Source organism: Cricetulus griseus, chromosome 5 (genome assembly GCF_003668045.3).
Source record: "Cricetulus griseus strain 17A/GY chromosome 5, alternate assembly CriGri-PICRH-1.0, whole genome shotgun sequence".
Classification (NCBI taxonomy): Eukaryota; Metazoa; Chordata; class Mammalia; order Rodentia; family Cricetidae; genus Cricetulus; species Cricetulus griseus.
Genome location: NC_048598.1, coordinates 103,480,930 through 103,500,070, shown reverse-complemented (window position 1 = coordinate 103,500,070; position 19,141 = coordinate 103,480,930). Strand labels below are relative to the sequence as shown.

Here is a 19,141-nt window from a genome sequence, read left to right as displayed (position 1 = left end):
AACACACAAGAGGCTCTCCTGTCCATCACCAGTAGAAGAGTGTATCCCCCTCCTCCCAAGGCCTTTTCAGTGGCTTCCAACCCATTAGTAGGCTGTGTGTGCTCTTGGATCACCCCCCATCTTCTCTTCATCTTCATGATGCTCCTGACACAGCAAGCCTACACTCTAGCTCCAAGTCCCACCACCTACACCCAGGGCTTGGGAAACTCAGTGGGCTGGGTCTGACAATGCTGACTGGACACAGGCCTCTGAGGCTCCCCTCTGACCCTGTCTGGTCCCATGTCACCCCTCCTGGTACCCAAGCTGGTCCACCTTCAGTGTCAGTTCCTTCCCTTTGCTGGACTCTCTCTGGTATCCATATATGACAGAGCAGCCACCAGCTACTCCACCCTCCATTTCCTTCTTCCTCCCAACTGTGAAGTGAACTCCTGTGCAGGATGTGCAGCCCCTGACAGATGTCAACTGAATGGCAAAACCAGCAGGTGGGCTCCTTGGGGTCCCCAGTTTCCCACTGTGAACTGGGATGCCGTGGAGTGGCTCACGGACTCTCGGAGGGGTTAAGGGGATAGAAGCACTGAGTATCCAAGATGCCTGGGGCCCGGTGAGGTGGCTTCCTGGCCACTCATGCCCCTGGGCAGCAGCTTGCTATTCCGTCACACCAAGAAAATGAAGGTCAGGAAAGCTACATTCTCAGCTACTCAGGAGGCTGGAGGGGTGGGAGTGGTTATGAGCTGAGGGTTTAGGGTCAGCCCGAGGCAGGGATACCTAGGTCTTGGAAATACAAGGCCCTGCTCTGGAGCCATGGAGATCCAAAGCTGGACTCCTAACTCTTTTTCATCTGATCCTCCAACCCCACCCCAGGATTCTGGGACAGGCTCTTGTTATGTAGCCCTGGATGGCTTTAAACTCATGGCAATCCTCCTGCCTTAGCCTCCCAAGCACTGGCAGGTTTCTATACCTCTCAACTGCAGGGCTGATGCACAGACCACTGGTCTTAGGGTCTCCAGGGCATGCAAGGAGCTTGTGAGTGCTGGCTGTGGATATTATACCTGCTCTCCCGGCCAGCCCAATGTGTCTAGACTAGGGCTCGGTTGGTGGCATTCCCCAGGGCCTCTGACTGAGAGGAGATTGAGGGATACCCAGAGGAGTGAGGCTCCAAGTCAGAGCTTCTTGAGGTTCTGGAAGGGAGCAGGGAGGAGATATAGTGTGGGGGTTCTCTGTGGCAGCAGACACTTTAGCGGGGAACGCTGTGGCAGGGCTTGGGCCTGGCTTCCAGTCTTGCAGCTCAAGACAGTGGAAGCAGCATTTGCTCAGGAAGGCCTGGCTCTGCCACTACATGCGTTGTGACCTCAGAAGAATGCTCCCACTGGAGGGGCCTCGGTTTCCCTGCCTGTCACCAATAGGGGTTTGAGTGTTTTCCAAATTCCTTTTAGCCCTTTGGGTTTGGAATGGCCAATGGGATGGACTGATTAGGCCAGTCAGGGCTAAGGCTGATGGCAGGACTGAAAGAAGTGGTGAGAGAACACAGTGCTGTGGGGTGCTTAGGTATAGTATCTCCTACAGCCAGGCATCTGGGGCTTCACTGCTCTCTATGTCTTAAGAAAAGAGACTGCAAGAAGGTAGCACTTGCCCTAGAATCCAGAGTGAGGAGGGGGTTCTCCCATCCCCAGCCAAATTGACTCACCACCCCCCCCAAGATACCAGGTAGCCAGGGGACCACCAGTGCAGGGTCACCCGGCCCTGCTGCTCACCTGGGAAGGCATTGACATCAATGACAGCGTGCTGCCCGGTCTGGTTGTTAATGATGATATCAATTCCAAAAAGTGACACTCCAAGTGCCTGCCGCAGAGCCCGTGACAGTTCCCGGATGACCTCATCACTCGGCCGTTCGAAAACACCCTCGATCTTGTCCAGCTGTCAACACATACACAGGTTAGGCTTTTGTGGCTAAGGTACCACACACTGTAGACCCCTCTCATGAGAAGACCTACCATCCTTCTGGCCAGGAGGTGGGACCAACTCACCCTGGTCCAAGCCTGCCAGGGCCTAGAGGCATCAGTGCATGAAGCAGGGAGCTTAGCGCTCAAGCATTACTGAGGCTGATGCAGTACTGAGGGCCATGGTCACAGAAGCTGGAAGTACAGGGCAGGACTGAAAACCCAATCCTTTTGAGAAGTGGGGAGGAGAAGGTCTGTTATGGAGGCAGACATTAAAGTGAAGAGAGCATCGGGGGCAGAGCTTGAAGGCAGAGAAGACAGAAACAGCTGGGGGGAGATGGGGAACAGGGGTACTGACCAGCACCCCAGTACCGTGTTATCTTTGCTGGTGGCCTACAGGAATGAGGCTGAGGGCCTAGGGAACCCAGGTAGTCATGTGCTTCTCTCTTCCTGGCTGTGATGAACAAAGTGTTTGCAGACAACAACATCCCTTCCCACGTGACCTGGGCTTTCCCAACGGCGCTGCTGGCTGATGCTCCTGCCTGACTCTAAGCCCAGCTTCCTCTAGTCCAAGTCTGCCCACCCTGCCCATGACACCTCTAGTGCCTGATCTAGTGTAGATGTCCTGGGAAAGGCATGTGTCCTTACATACAGTTGTTGGCCAGGGCCTCTAAGGAAGAGGAATGAGAGACCAAGCGAGGGACTGTGAGGAGAGAATACGGATTCAAATCCCAGAGATTTCTCAGCTCTGTGGATTTGGGGAAAGTACCTGGCCTGTGCCTCCATTTGCTTATCTGTACAATGGGATTGATTAGGTAGGCCTCCATCTTAGACCTGCTGGTGGGGGCAGGGTGTGACACACCAGGGAGGGGACTGCACAGGACACATGTTGATGTTGAAGTCAGTCACAATAGGGAACATGCTAGCTGCCAATAAGTGCTGAGTTTAAGCCAAAGTAGAAAACGAAACTGCATCAAAAGCTTTAAGCGCACTGGGCTGGTGAGATAGCTCAGCAGTTAAAGCTTTGCTACCAAGCCAGGGGAACTGAGTCTGATCCCCAGGACCCACATGGAGGAAAGACAACACTGACTCCTGAAAACTGTCCTCTACCTCTACACACAAAAGTAAATGGATAAATTAGAAAAAATTCTTAAGCCAGACAGATGTCTGTAAATTCAAGGCCAGCCTCGTCTACAGAGTAAGTTCTAAGACAACCTGGGCTACAAAGAGAAACCCTGTGTCGAACCAAAAAAAGAAGAAAAAAAAAAAAAAAAAAAAAAGGTTAAACACAGAATACCTTAGGACCCAGACAGTCTACAAGGGTTAAATAGGGGTACTGAGACAGACCCTTGGACACCAATGGTAACTATAGCACTCTTCCAATAATCAAAGGTTCCAGACAGCCTAAATATTCATTAGTAGACAAATGAAGAAACTGTAGCTTATCCACACAGAGAAATGCAGTTTGTCCATAAAGAGGCCTGGAGCTCTTCCATGCACCACTCCGAGTAACAGGAATCAGTGGGGGAGCTAAGTGTTGAAGATGCCACTTTCACAAAATGGGCAACATAGTGTGAATCTGTGCAGATGGGGGGGTCAGACCCGAGGTGGCAAGGGCCTGGGGGGGCCTGGGGTGAGAGGAATGGGGATTGAGTGTTCATGGAGACAGGGCGAGGAAAACGCTTTGGAAATATAGAGGTGTGGCTGTATGACATTGGGACTGTGGTTGCTGCTACTAAATTAGGGGCTGGAGAGCCGGCTCAGCAGCTAAGAGCACTGGCTGTTCTTACAGAGGACCTGGATTTGGTTGCCCCCATGGGATCTCATGCCTTCTTCTGATGTCTACAGGCACAGTAGATATGTGGTGCCCAGACATCACATGCAGGCAAAATACACACACACATACAATGAAAATAACTAGATCTTTAAAAATAACTTTAAAATATTTACTTATGTGGATTTCTATCTCAATTTAAAAAAACACAAAAAACATTGGGTGTGGTGTGCATACCTTTAATCCCAACACTTGGGGTAGAGGCATCTCTGTGACTTTAAGGCCAACTTGCTTTACATAGAGAATTCCAGGCCAGCCAGGGCTACAAAATGAGACCTATCTCTAAACAAGACAACTGTACTGGCTAGTTTTAGGTCAACTTGATATAAGCTGGAGTCACTGGAGAGGAGGGAGCCTCAATTGAGCAAATGCCTCCATAAGATCAGGCTGAATGTAGGGAAACCTATAGAGCATTTTCTCAATTAGTGATTGATGAGGTCAAGACCCAGCTCACTGTGGGTGGTGCTATCCCTGGGCTGGTATTCCTGGGTTCTATAAGGAAGCAGGCTGAGTGAGATAGTAAGCAGCTCCCTTCCATGACCTCTGCATCAGCTCCTGCCTCCAGGTTCCTGCCCTGCTTGAGTTCCTGTCCTGACTTCCTTTGATGATGAATTGTGATGTGGATGAGTAAGCCAAATAAACCCTTTCTTCCCCATGTTGCTTTGGTCATGGTCTTTCAACGCAGCAACAGTATCCGTAACTAGGACAACAACCAAATAAAAAAGCCCTGGTCACTAATACAAAGGATCTAAAAATAGACAGTAGGGAACTTCCAGACATGTGTTAAGCAGAGACAGACACAACACATGGGCCACATCCATGCCCTGCTGCTCAGGCTACCCGCACTGTTCTGCAGAACAGCAGGGCCCCTCCGCATGAAGCCCTGGTGTGCAGTGCCTGACTTGGGAAAGGGCTTCCTCAGGGGCAGCCGCCATCTGGCTACAATGGGCATTCAGCCCTGCCTGAGCTTCCTGGTCGCTTGGGTCACGAGTTTGACCCAGCCCATGGTCCCAACCAAGTCAGAGACCAGCCTCGGCCTTCCTGTCTCCACTCTGTGGCCCTGATCTGTCACATGGAGCTCCTGGACCTGTTTTTTCACCCCGGTGAACAGCCTAATAAAAATACCGAGGCCACGAGGCTCAGCTGAGGGCTGCTGAGCTGGTATCTGAGGCTCATGGTGCAGTGCCTGAGAGCAAGGCCGTCTTCACCCGTTGCTGCCTGTTAGAGAGCCCCATGACACGCTGTTTATAAAAGCACTTTCTCAGCTCAGCTGAAGAATCTCAGAAATCCTTCGGAAGCCATTTGATTATCCAAAACCAAACAGCCGGCCTAGGACTAGATAAAGGCATAGAAACGGGTGTGTGGACCCAAGCCAATGGCGCTGTGAGGTTCTGGGAAAGGAGGAAAGGAAGGGTCGAGCAGGTTAGACACAGGCACTTCTGGTGACTCACAGATCTCAGGTACTCTGGGGCAAGATGAAACTGAGGCTCAGGCAGGTGAGGTAACTCAGGTCAGACCTCAGGCAAGTCTGATGAGAAATCCCCTTCCTCATCATGGCAGTGCTGGAGATGGATCCTAGGTGTGTGTGTGTGAGAGAGAGAGAGAGAGAGAGAGAGAGAGAGAGAGAGAGACAGACAGAGACAGAGAGAGAGAGACAGAGAGAGAGACAGAGAGAGAGAGAGAGAGAGAAAGAGAGAGAGAGAGAGAGAGAGGGGCTTGCCACTGAGCTACATCCTGGGACCCTATGCTTAAGAGTTCCCTGAACTCTCTCTCAGTGGCGAAAGGTGTTTGGGATATAAAAGCATTAGGAGAAGCTAGGCCCATTTCAAAGGCATTGTCTGGGGATGAGGTGGGCCTTGAAGGTTAACAGAGGTCTCTGCATGGTACTCATGGTACTCTTTGGGATAGGAGGCTGGTGAGTAGGATGTGTCCTGGCCACTGGTTCCTAGGAAGAGAATCATTGGCCAGTCCAGCTTGAAGAGATCCACCTGCCTCTGCCTTCCAAGTGCTGGGATTAAAGGTATGTGCCACCACTGCCCAGGTGACATTCCACATTCTTTTCCTTTCATGAGGGAGCAGCTCTGAAGGATTCTGTGTGGTGAGTGGAAGTCTGGATGCTCACAGGCCTCAGGTGTAGGGAGGACCCTGTTGTGTTAGGTAAACCTTTTCCATTTTCAGATGAAGAAATAGGCCATTGCCCAATCCAGAAGGTGACTTCAGATGGCTCACTGCTCCTAGCCCTCAAAACACCTCTCTGGCACTGGCTAATAGCCCCAGTGGCCAGAAGACTATACTGTGCAAGGACACCGTCAAGGACAGCTCCTAGGGAAGCCTGTGGAAGGTCAACTGCCATCTGCTACCCTGTTGAGCAGGATTTTCAGTGGTCAGGTAGAAGGGACAGGGTGCCAGTGATCCCGACTTGTGGAGAGGAAAGCATTCCCCCATATAAGACCCTACTGTCAGTGTGCACAGCCAGCTTCCTTCATGGGAGTCCAGTGGTGCGGGTGGGTGAGATGGCTCAGTGTGTACAGGTGCTTGCCGGGCTAAGTCTAAAGTCCTGAGTTCAGTTCTCAGAATACACATACAGGTGCGCCAGAAAGAATCAACTCTACAAAGTTGTCCTGACTGCCACACACACACACACACGCACGGGGCATGCATGCCCACACACATGCATCGTGCACACACACAAACAGTAATAAAATTTAAAAAATCTGGTGGTCCAAAGGTTCCCTATGTGTTCCAGGGAGACATTTATCAATATCCCAAGGGACATCGGTGTCCCTCCAGGTCCCTGTCAATGCCACGCTGTACTTCTTAGCATACAGGAAACACAGACAAGCAACCAGCTTAGCTGGTGGCACACACCTTCAATCTCAGCATTCGGGAGGCAGAGGCAGGCAGATCCTTGAGTTCAAGGCCAGCTAAAGCTACACATAGAGACCCTGTCTGAAACAAGAAAAGGAGCTGCTGAGCTGCTGAAGACAGTTGTCAGGAACACAACGCCAGGCCTGGGCCCTGCAACCAGGTTAGGTGCCAGACACTGGCAGCTTCTATTATTGAGTCCAAGCAGGAGAGGAAGAAGGACCTGCCCAGAGTTCCCAGAACACCTGGCTGTACCTCAGGAGAGCAGAAAACCAGCAGAGGCTCTGGGTTCTGAGTGTGGTGGGAAGCCACCGGAGGCCAGACTTTGGGGGTGGGGGATGACAGAAGACTGTGGCCCTGAGGTACTTTATGTCACAGTAAGGAAGGATATTTCTAGAAGACTCACTTTGCAAACAGACAGGTGGGGATCAAATGCTTGCCAGTGTGAACTCGGTTGGTGATGTCCCCAAGCTGGACATCCTTTCTGTGAAGCTGCTGCAAGGCCACTAAGCCCTCGGCTAAACCTGCCATAGATGCTCACGAAATGCCAGCCGCAATGTCAAGAGTGAGGATGCCCCGTGAGAGAGCTGCCTCACTGGAATCAGGCCACTCCAGGCCCACCATGTTCCCATGCCAGACACATACATGGCTGTGATGCCCACTGACATGACTGTGTGGGCTGGTCATATGGGGACAAGGGCCCTTCCTGCTACCCTGGCATGCCAGATAGCTCAGCTGGGGGCTCCATGGGCAGAGCGCACTCTTACCCAGGCTCAGGTGGCTTCCCAACAGGCCATCGTGGGGAGGAGACATACCTCAGTGAGGACTGATGAAGATTCTGGCTTTGACACATTGTGGCTGTTGAAGAAGATGGACTCACGATCTGAAAAAGCAGACAGGGAGCGAATTAGACCTGGAGACTGCAATGCCGACACCAGGGGGCAGCACCACCCCAGTCTCGCTCTAGGTGGCCTCTGACTCAGCAGCACAAGTAGCCCAGGGCTCTCTCTGGTGAGTTTGGCACCCGCAGCTGCATCACGGACGGATGTGCGCCAATCAGGACCCCAGTTTCAATCTGTCCTCCCATATAAAAATGATGGTTTCCTGGGATAACTTCATTGCCATCTTACAGCACCACATATATGCGGACCTCCTAAGGCTGGCAGGCCATATGCACTAAGGGTGGGAAGAGAACCGGCAACAGGAGTAGCACACTGTGCACCCAGATTTCAAAGGTCTGTCCTGAGGGAAGAAGCCTACCAAATGCCATTTGGTCCAGGTGCCCCCAGTCAGGTGCCCACTGGTATGTGCTCTTAAGGAATGTTCCCAACTACTTAATAGGAACCTGAACAAGGGCTTTCATAGGCTCACCCAGGAAAGCCTTACAATGTCCCAGTCTCCTCCACTCCACACATCCTGTTCCACAGCTGCTGCCACCCACCATCCCTCAGCCCCACTGGATGCTAGAGAGGCAGCTCAGTCCCAGGAATGTGAGGGTGCTTTCATTTATGCCCCCAGTACAAACGTCCTTGAGGTGGAAGGCACGATTTGCTCTGCAGAGATGTAAGGTTGGCTGGACAGTTTGCAATGTTCTCAAGCACTTGGAAGCATGGACACGCTAGAGCAAGAATCACAAAACCACAAACCTAGGGGTTGAGTTCTGGCCATTACCCCCTCGTAGCCCCACCCCCACCAAGAATAGCTCAGGGCCACTCTGGACTAGAAGCCCCCAAGGGATCCTGACAACCCCTGCTCAAGTTCTTGCGAAAGGGTGTCACGAACCCCAACCTGCAGGACACAGTGATCATCCCTGGGACCCAGGCCCCCAAGCATTAGGACAGAATGGGCACTGGCTGAGGGCCTGTGTGCCAGGGCTCAGGTGCCTGTTGTGGCTGCCATGACCCCCAGCAGCTTCACGACTCTATGGCGCCATAAAAATCATGCACAAGGAAGTGATTCAGGCAGAGCCAAGCAGGCAGGCGCTGAAGTACCTGGCATCCTTCCCGCTAGCGGGGCACAGAGGCCCCTGGCCACCCCGGTGTGCCCGACAGTCCTCCCGCTGCTCCGACCAGAGCCAGTCCAGACGGGGGGCATGAGAGATGGTCCTGGGGAGGAGCCTGGGAAAAATAAACACCCTGCGGGACTTGTGTCAAGCACGCCCACTGGTCCCTACTCTTGGGCACAGGTGAACCTTCAGGGGTGGCAAAGCCTGACAGGCCAGAGGCTAGACAAGGGCTTTGTCACGTAGCATGGCTTTCTGGCCTTCTGTAGGTACTGCCAACCTTCTCTTCCTAGAGCCCCCTGAACTTGGGGAACCTCCCACCCAAGTTTCTACAGGTCCCCAAGAGGAAAGGCCAGAATAGCAGAGCAGGCCTGTGGTGCAAGGACAGGCCACCAGCAGCAGGTAGATACAGCAATGATCAGGAAGGCAGGGAAACCTGTAGGAGCCTGCAAGAAGTACACACAGGCAGGCACTTGGCTGGTCTAGGAAGAGACAGAATGCCAGGGACTTACGATGCCCACTACACTGGACAGATTATGTCTGCCACAGCTTCATATGGACAGACCAAATACACAGATATCTTAAGGGGAAACTGCCCTCTACCCCGACTGCTATTGCTGTCCTAGAGCACTCTGGCCTAAGGACTGCTAAGCAAGAGATGTCCCGGGCTGAGGCACAGGCCCAGCACCTCACCATATGCAGAAGGAGGGAGTGAGCAGTTTCCAGACACTGCCTGTCATCAATAGACTGAGGGGAGCTGAGATGGGTGGGAGGGGCCTAGTCCCAGGCAAGGGAGCTGGTCCTGCTAACAGACCAGACAGGAGGGGCATGAACCTGGCTTCCTAACCTTAGCAGCAAGGATCCTTGCTCCCAGGAGCGCTGATAATTTGAGATCCCCAGCCAGAGACTGCTGCTGGACTAGTCCCCACCCCAAACACTCAGCATGGGGCCACCCCCAACTTCTGATCAGAGTGGGGGAGACGCAAGGGGATAGTCACCATGTGGTTTTTCTCTCAGAGAGGAAAAAAGTCTCAAAAGGAGGGTGAATGACCAGATTGGCTCAGACATCTCAGCCTCTGTGTTGAGTCTCCCATCTTTCCCTGAGGTGTACGCTACCATCCTGCCACTGAAAACCACCTCATCAGAGGCGCCAGTAGCTGCAGCTTACCTGCTTGGCCCTTATCACAGGGCTCTGTCACCCCCCCACCCCCCGCCCCAGAACCCTGGTGTCCCAGTACTTGCCTTTGCCCCCTGAAGCTGTCATCTACAATAAAACTGCCCTCCAGTTAAGTCTCCCCACTGAGTTATTCCTCACTAGAACACACATTGTTCATGAACCTGCCTGGCTGGCTCCTGGCGGGTCCTCTGGCTTACCACCCAGGGTGAGTCTGCAGCATGTTTAATAAAAGCAGCATTTATGACTTCAGGCGTCCTGGAGTCAGCCCAGGTTACCTGCATCTGCCATCTCCTTGGAGGGCATGGCCTCACCCTCTCAGATGCATATCGCTTTCGCCTTGCAATAGCATCAAATGTCTGGGACAACCCTGGAAATACTTAGTCACCCCTTCAAAGAAGCAAGAGGTACCACTCTTTTATGTACCCCTAGGACCAGGAGGGAGAGGGGTTGTAGAGCCCTTACACAAACCTAGGAGCCCAAGGCAACACGGCTTCAGGGTCAAGGTACAGGATGAAAGTGTACCAGAGAGAAGGAGCCGAGAGCCGGGAGAGTGTGCGTCACAGGCAGAGAACATGAGCACATTTATTGTATGTTCCTCAGTGGCTCTCTTAGTGAGAACTCCTTGGGTCCCAGCCCAGGCACCTGTAAGGTGCCATGGGTTATATAAGTTGCACAGCTGACTTTGGAAATTGGCATGTAAAAGACAGAAATGCACATGAGAATTTAAGAACAGGAGTTGTGGCGGAAGATGTTCTTGTCTCTATCTCATGTCCAGAACAACCCCAAGCCAGGAGACCTGACTCCCAAGGTGGACATGGGAAGCTGAGGGACCTGCCACACTATGTGGCATGGGCTGGAATGTTGAATTGGTCTTTGGAAAGAAGCCAGAGCCCCAAAGTCCTCTTCTCAACTAGTCAGGAGAAAGGGCTGCTGGAGCCTGAGGTCTTCTTGGTCAGGCAAAGAATATGCAGGCCAAGGCTGGAACCATGCCACTTCCCGATCAGACAGACACACTGAAAGTCACTCTGATCCCCAGTCCACCTCCGAATTTTATGCCTCAGGGAGCATCGTGGCCTAGAAACAGTCACGAGAGAAGACACTTTGACAGGTTCTTGCCTTCATCATTCCTGGCTCCCAGTGCCAAGGCGGAAACTGGCCTAGTGTTTTACAACCAGGAAGAAAGAGGAGGAAGCAGTGAACAAACACACTTTTGTGGGAGTAAGAAAGGAGATCGGATGCCAAGTTTCATTCAGAGATGAAATGATTTGGGTAAGAAAGGGAAAGGCGTGTCATAATCAAGGCATAACTGTGTGTGGAAGTGTATATGTTATATGTGTACGTGTGTGTGTGTATGCATGATGTGTGTGAGTGTGTGTAGGGGTACTGGGGATGGAGCCTGGACCCCCTTCATGCTTAGAAATACTCTGATAGGCAAGTAAATGCTTTGTAAAAACCTTGTCTCCTCCGTCCCACAGCCTGCAAGAGTAATAGGTGGTACTGGTGACAGTTTCAGGATGGTCTCAGCAAGGAAATGAAGCTGCAAAGTGCCTGCCCTCTACTGTGCTAATGGAAAGAGATCCACCAAGGGAAGAAGGCTCAGGGGACACAACAGGAAGAGATGCTGCAACAAGCCTGGAAGGGATGGCGACAAGCAGTCCCAGGAACAGGGCCTTCTAGGGGTCTTGAGGAAGGTTCTGCTTGCTCCGTCTGGAGCTGACTGAGGTTTCAAGGGTAGCTCTTTCCTTCCAGACAGAGACAAGCCTCACTGGGGAAGCCAGTGTCCAAGAAATCCTCAGGGAGAGCTATGCTGTTTCTAAAGGCATTGTCCTGACCCACAAACTTCCTGAAATTGCCTTAGAGGGGCCCTCAGGACCTCTAGAATATTCTTCTGAGAAGCTCCAGGGTCGGCACATCTTTAACTGAATGGCTCCAAACAGCGGTGCCAGGACGGCCGGAAGTGACAATGTGAAGGGCTCCTCCACAGAGTCCAGGGTGCTCTCCAGAGGGTCCCCTCCAAGGCCCTCAGGGACGAGTCATGCAAATGCCTCTACCGTGCACATCTAAGGGACACCAGGGGATGGTCACTGTAGCACAGCAGGAGTGATTATGCCCACTGGGATTTGCCCACTGGGACCCTGAGGTCCCCCCCCCCCCCCCCCCCCCGCAGAGACCTTTGTGACTCAGCAGCTGCTGCCTGCTTTGAAAACCCTGACAGACCTTGACAGCAGTGGAAGCTGCAGGGAATTCAGACCCAGGGTCCTGTTTTGGAAAGCAGAAGCTCCAGGCAAGGGTGGCATGCAGAGCAGTCAGTGGTCACCCCCCTCCCTCCCTTCCCACATCCACCATGGCATACGCCCCAGTATCATCACTGGATGGGTCCAGGGGACTTCTTGGAGGATAGGAAGCTTCCAGAAATTTGCTGGAGTTGACAGAGGCTCTGAGGGCGGGAGCTCCACAGTGCCTCATGGCACATGGGCTCTCTCATTGGTTCTTTGGGACCTTTTAATCCATCTATTGCATACAACCTTTCAACTCTGGTCATTTCTCCCTAACCCAGAAATAACAAGGGATACCAGAGGACAGACACTGGGTATCCATCCTGGCTCTGCCCCAGGGTCTGACACAGAGTGACAATACGAGGGACAGTAGGTTACCTGATGTGCCCGCAGAGAAGTTCTTGAGTGAGGGCCTCTGGACCACCGTGTAGGACTCGCCCACCACAAACACCTTGTAAAGTACAGCATTGTGGTTGATGAAGTTCTGCACCACACAAGGGGGCTGGATGGCATTCAGGCCCTCCTGGTTGAACACAATGGCCATCTGGGGAAACAAAGACCCAAGGCTCTGTCAGAGTCCATCATCAGCTTCCAGCCTCCAACGCAGTGGCTTGTCACTTTCTTGAGCATCTCCATCATGACCTCTCCCTGGCCCTATGACGAAGAGCTGGTGCCCATGATGGATGGAGGTGAGCATATGAAGGGCTCCTCCATGAAGTCCAAAGGTCACTCTCCAGAGGCCCCTTCCAAGATCCTCAGGGACAATGAGTCCTTCTCTGAGAACTCCCAAACAAGAGGCAGGGTGAGCAGAGCAGTGGGCAGCCACACCTGTGAACTGAGTAGCTTGTGCTGTGGGAGGTGGGGCTGGCGCTGGGAAACCCTGTAACCATTGGGTCTGCTGTGAAAACTCCTGAGGGCCTTATTCACTTTCACTGTCAATCTGGGAAATGGGGACCCTAAGGTTGGATGCTCTGTCACAAAGACCCAAGAGGGAAAGACAGGAAGCAGACACTAGGGACCAGAAGCAGGAGGCTTTGGGTCAGAGTCACCTCTTGTCATAACATCACTGCAAGCACTGGGTCCCCCGGTGTCATCCTCACAGCACCTGAGATGGGCACACTGCCACACCTTTGCAGATAAAGGAATGGAGTTCTTGCACGGTCAGTGCGTGATCCGCAGGCAAGGGAGAGGCTCACTTGGAATTGGGTCTGCCTGGCACCTCGCCATGCCCTCTCACACAGTCACACGATACTCAGCGAACTAGAACACAACTTTATCCTAGTCTTTAGTTCCTCTATGGACAAACATGCTGAAGGAGAATCTGAGGGGAGCTGAGTGTGCAGGGGGAGAGCAACTGTGCCCTCTTCTATTCCACCACAAGGCTGGGTCTGGAGTCTGCCATGACCTGCCCTGAGGGTGACGGGACCAAGGGGTTGCCTCTGTCCACTTGAAGTGGTGGCTTGAGCCAGGTCACTACACCACCAGGAAAGAGCCCATGCACTTTCTGGCTGCTAAGCAGGGCTAATGGGTCTGGATAGATGGCCACCTGAGCCAACTAGCAGCCTCCTATCTGCCATCATAGAACACTCACTACTTTGTGCCTGAAGCTCAGCTGGGCAGGACAGAAGCTAAAATCCAAGCCATGTGGGAAACCAGTGTGTGCTAGGGTGGGGGTGTCAAGAGATGTTCTCTCAACCTTCTTACAAGAATGAAACCAGTGTGGGAAGCAGCAAAGAGCACAGGTTCTGGGGAACCCCCGACAAACTGAAGTCTCCAGTGCTACACAGCTCAAAACAGTCAAAGTCCCGCTTTCTTTGCTATAAGCAGCAGCGTCTGCCAGCAAATGTGGCCATGGGGCTTTGGTGAGCTGTGGGTTATGTACGTTCTTTAAGTGGGGAGGGAGGGAGGGAGGGAGGGAGGAGGAGGGAGGGAGGGGAGGGAGGAGGAGGGAGGAGGGAGGAGTGACTGGCTGCTCCGTGGAACTCATGTGTGTGCACTGGCTTACGAATGCCCAGGGAGGGCTTCCAGGTCCACAGAAGCAAACAGGTTGGTGAGGGCTGACAACGCAGCTGGGACAGGCAGGAGCATGGATCACCAGGCTGGGGTATCAATGGGGACCCCATGAAAAGCCCCCTGGTCACCATCTATGGCCCTCTACATGCAGTGTCATCTCCATCCTCACTGCCCTTGACGTCACTGGGTACCCCTGAAAGAGGGGAGGTGCTGGTCCCCAACCCTGCCTACTTCACAGAAGATATTCTCTGAAGTGACAAACTTCCTGCCCCCCATGTGCAGTGGGTCTCCATGTGCCCAAGGATGGGGTGCACATGGCTGGTGGCAGGCTGGGAGAGCACCTGGTGCTGCTGGGACTGCAACAGAGGACATGCATCTGCATATGCCTGGCAGTCAGGAGACCTCATTGGAGGGTGATGACCTAGGGGTTGAATGCCAGTGACCCTGCAGGGGGCTGGCCCCCATGTGAATCTAAAATCCCATCCCAGAGCAGCTGTTCCTATAATAATCAAATGGCAAAGTTCCATGGCAAGCTACACAGCAACTCCCTCGCCAAATAACTGGCAAATCCCCAATTATAAATGCGGGCAGACGCTCAGAGAGGCATGACAATTGCCTGGAGGTGCACAGCGGGCAATACATAGCACTGGCAGGAGTGCCAGCTCTGTGCTATCCCAAAGCCATGTCCCCTGTCCCTTCCTGACACAGGGCACTAAAACACTGAGACAGAGGAGCTACTTGGGGGTGACAGGGAACAGCGTTACGTCCGCTCTAGAGCCTGCCTGCCCCTTCCCTGGCTTACTCATGAGCTGCAGCACCTCAGGGTGCTACTGCAGCTGGGTATCCAGGCAGCCAAGGTACCCCCACATGGCTATTGATCCAAGCAGACAGCTGACCTAGCAGCTGGTGATGACTTCCTTCCCATGGCAGGGCCACCCCGGGGCAGTGTTCTGACACTGTTTGTAGACATTTCAACCATAAACATCTGCCAACAGATGAGAACGACCTAGATCTGGTAAGTCATGGCATCTGGGCTTCCATTTTTAGCCTTCTTCCGGGGAGCCCTTCTGACAGCAGGGCTAACCAGGTGGGCTTTCCCCACAGGGCCACTTAGCTCACCCCTAAGAATGTGGGACCTTGAGGACTAAGAAGACTACAGGGACCCAAGGTCCTCTGCATAGCCACTGCCCTCCTTGCCCAAGTTCTCACATGTTTCCTGTCCCATTGTCCACAAAGCACTCTCTCCAGAGACTCTGCATGGCACTGGAGCTCCTTGTCACCAGGTAGGGAGGGCACCCATGCAGTGGAAGGGCCTCAGCACAGGGAAGGTGCGGGAACTATCATCAAAGCTGGTCTGAGGGGGCTGGAGAGAAGACTCAGAGGTTAAGAGCACCGACTGCTCTTCCAGAGGACCTGAGTTCAATTCCGAGCAACCACATGGTGGCTCACGACCATTCATTATGAGATTTGGTGCCCTCTTCTGGTGTGCAGATATACATGGAAGCAGAATGTTGTATATATAATAAAATAAAATCTTAAAAACAAACAAACAAAAGCTGGTCTGAATTGGCAGCACCTAGACACTCCTCTCGAGAGCCTCTTTGGGAGTCCAGCCAGCACCTATCACTGATGCACCCACAGCCAGAAAACCAAGGATACGTTGGCCTGGTGTGACTTTGGTGGGCTCTACTATAAACTCTGTGTGTGTGTGTGTGTGTGTGTGTGTGTGTGTGTGTGTGTGTGTGTGTGTGTGTGTGTCCCAAATACATACGTGGAGGACCTTAGCCCCAGTGTGATGGTACTTACAGGTGGTAAGGCTTGGATGAGCTATTAAGGATGGTCCCTTTTGAGAGCCCTCATGAGAGCTCACTCTCTCCTCACACATGTCTGCATACATGCAAAGCAAGACTTGAGGATGCACCAAGAGGGTGGCCGATGGTATGCTCTTACCAGAACCAGTTTGGGGTCCTCTGAGCTGGGGGATGATATGTCTGCTGTGTAAGCTGCCCAGTTGAAAGCCTCATCCCAGGCAGACTAAGCCAGGGTCTAAGGTGGGGAGGGCAGCCTTAGGAATAGGGATAGGAAGTGGGGTGAAGCAGGAGACAGGACTGAGCCACAGCGGCTCTTCTTCTGACCTACACCCTCAAGGTGTCACTACTCAGACCAGGACAGCAAGCAGCAGCAGGCGTGACTCTAGCAACAAAATTTAGCAGGGCCCCAGTGAGAGCAATGGTGATACACGGACAGGAACGTCTTCCACTCACCTCATGAGAGTTGGTGCCATGAGCCACTCTGGTTTTGCAAACTATGTGGGGGAGACAGAGAAGCAGACAGGAATTAACAGGGCTGATAACCACAAGGCCGGACAAGGGGAACAGGGACCCTCTGGATAGGAACCTCCCGCCTAAATATTAACCAGGCCCAGCCTTGCTTAGATCCCAGTACTGTGTGAGACTTGGGCATTCGGAGTGGTAAGGAACTCGTAAAGATGCCTTTAGCAAGAGGCACAAAGGGCTGGTGGGGACTAAGGGGATGACAGTCTCTGTGTCAAACAGTGTCTGTGCTCAGGTTAACAAGGACAGATGTCCCCAGGCCAGGTAGGAAGAGCTCCCCTAGGACCCTCTCAAGGTATGGGTAGAGGTGGGATCCAGGGCCTTCAATTGCTTCTAACAAGCTCAAATCTAGGGAAGCTGTAAACCTTACCCCCTCCCACAGTGGTGATGTCCACCCTGGAGTTTACAGTGTACATACTGAAGGGGAAGGCCAGGCCGTTCTGCTCCAGCAGCCTCATGGTGTCATCCCCACACAGGCTCGTGAGTTCCATGAAGGGCGGTGAGCAAATCCTGTCATCTAGGGCAGAGGAAGTCTGGTCAGCACACTCCTCCAGAGCCACCCACTACACCTACCTCCAGTGCCCAACTCTGAGGTCTCCTGACTTTACAGTCCTATGTGTACAATAAGCATGGCATAGTTGTTCACGTTTCCTGTCGATATAAAATCCCTGAGGTTTTGGTTGTGAGCCTAGCCTTTAGCGGCTGAACTGTGTCTCCAGCCCTCTGTCAGTATAAAATTCTTAAACGCTAACTGGAAAATGTGAGGAGCAATGAAAACTCCCAGTTTTACAGCTATAATTACTAAATTCTTAGTCTTTGAGTCTATGCTTACACACAGAGAGCTATTTAACAGAATGCCATTTTGCACACTGAAGATTAACCTGATGCATTGCTATTATCTCCTTAGCTTGGTAGCTCTCCACCCTCATCCGTATCTTGGTTTCATGACAATCTCCCTTCTCAGCTCATTCTCCTTAGGTGAAGTCCAAACTCCGAGTAGCCCAACAGTTTGGGGCTGCAGTTTCTTGGGGACCGTGGGAGGGGGTCTGGAGCCATCCTTTGTAGACTGCCCCAATCATCCATGTACCTTTGCCTTTTACCCTGTGGTACCCAGTGTCTTGCTGTACAGCAGATGCTCAGGAGCAGCACTTCCCAAAATCACACCACAATCTGGAGAGCAGGCTGACCGAGTGGTACAGCAGAAGGGAGCGGTAGGTCTGACCACATAGCTATAAGCCCTATTCCAAATGAGGCCCGGATCTGCATTCCACCCAGAGCCAGGAAGGCTCGTGAGTGGCCAGTAGGCTCTGTGGAGGGAGGATGAAGACTGTACAAGAGGCTTTGTACCTCAGAGTGCAGCCCCTGCAACCCAGGGGTGTGATGCTCACACCTCTGACCCAGAGCCTGGCCCCTCCCCTCTTTCAGGAAGACTCAGAGGCTGCTGGGATCCTACCAGCCATGTCCTGTAAGAGAGCCCAGACTCCCCTCACCAGAGTTTGCAGAGTTGGGTGACCAGCCTGCCCTTTTGATACTGACTTCTGAGGTCTCAGCATCTGCCTTGCTGTGGCCCATTCAGGATTCTTATGGCAACATCTCCATAAACTCTTGTTCTGTGCCAGACACAGTCCCACACAGCCACTCATTTGTGGTAGTTTGAATGTAACTGGCCCACATAAGCTCATAAGGAGTGGCACTATTAGGAGGTGTGGTTTTGTTGGAGGAGGTGTGGTCCCATTCCCATGAGTACACATTCAGAGAACATTGGACTCACAGTGAGTTATTTTTGAGAGAGAGGGAGTGGGGAAAGAGGGAGGGAATGAGGGAGGGAAGGAGGGAGGGAGGGAAGGAGGAGGGAGGGAGGGAGGGAGGGAGGGGAGGGAGGGAGGGAGGGAGGAGGGGAGATGGTTGGGAATGGATCTGGGAGAAGTTAGGGGAGGAGTGGGGAATAGATATGATCAAAATGTAAGAAATCTCAAGTAATTAAGTGTTAATTAATTATTGATTGTTTATCAAGAAGTAGCTACCCACTGAAAGCCCAATCCATGTGTCCTGAGCAGCACGATCCCCGACTCTGTGGCAAGGCTCCCAAAATAGATGCTTCAACATACATCTATGCATGGAAACCAAGGCAACTCTTGACACCACAGAAACCCTCACCCATCACAGATCCAGACTCCATCTTCTTCAGCCACCCACAGTCCAAAATGTGTGTGTAAAATTCCAAAAGGGAGCAATTCACACATTATAAATTGTGTGCCCTGCTGAGGCCCCAGAGTTTCTGGCTATCCCCTCAGTGGGGTCTCAACCTGAACTGTCCCTGTGCCCAGCACCCATGCTGCTGCACACTCAGGAGCCAGTTTGGCTATCAGATTGGCTGTCATGTTCCAAAATACTTTTCTCCCTTAAAATAGGTCCAAAGTGCAAGATTAGGGACACCTCGGGGTGAGCTGGTACACACCTACCAGTCTTCAGCAGTCCAACACAGGGTGGGGGGATTGTGAGTTCAAGGCTGCCTGGGCTACAAAAGAGGTGGTAGTGCTTGACGTACCTCAGTGAATAAAGGACTCTTGCCACCTAGCCTGATTCCCGTAGTATGAAACCTGGAGCTACACGGTGGAAGAAGAGAACTGATATCCCACAAGCTGTTTTCTGACCTCCACATATGTGCTGCGGTATGTATTCATATGTACACACAATAAATAAG

The 19,141-nt window shown here is 52.5% G+C and overlaps 1 protein-coding gene across 3 annotated transcripts in view; it reads right to left on the bottom strand.

The window, feature by feature from the left end:
• Itpk1 (inositol-tetrakisphosphate 1-kinase) overlaps positions 1-19,141 on the bottom strand; it is a 136,868-nt gene that overhangs the window by 3,876 nt on the left and 113,851 nt on the right. For all 3 annotated transcript variants that reach the window (XM_027419165.2, XM_027419164.1, XM_027419166.2), the window contains 5 exons: positions 16,856-16,954; positions 16,369-16,409; positions 12,470-12,635; positions 7,452-7,519; positions 1,752-1,914 (listed from right to left, as the gene is read on the bottom strand). In XM_027419165.2, the coding sequence (XP_027274966.1) occupies positions 1,752-1,914; positions 7,452-7,519; positions 12,470-12,635; positions 16,369-16,409; positions 16,856-16,954 (537 nt within the window). The remainder of the gene's footprint in view (positions 1-1,751; positions 1,915-7,451; positions 7,520-12,469; positions 12,636-16,368; positions 16,410-16,855; positions 16,955-19,141) is intronic.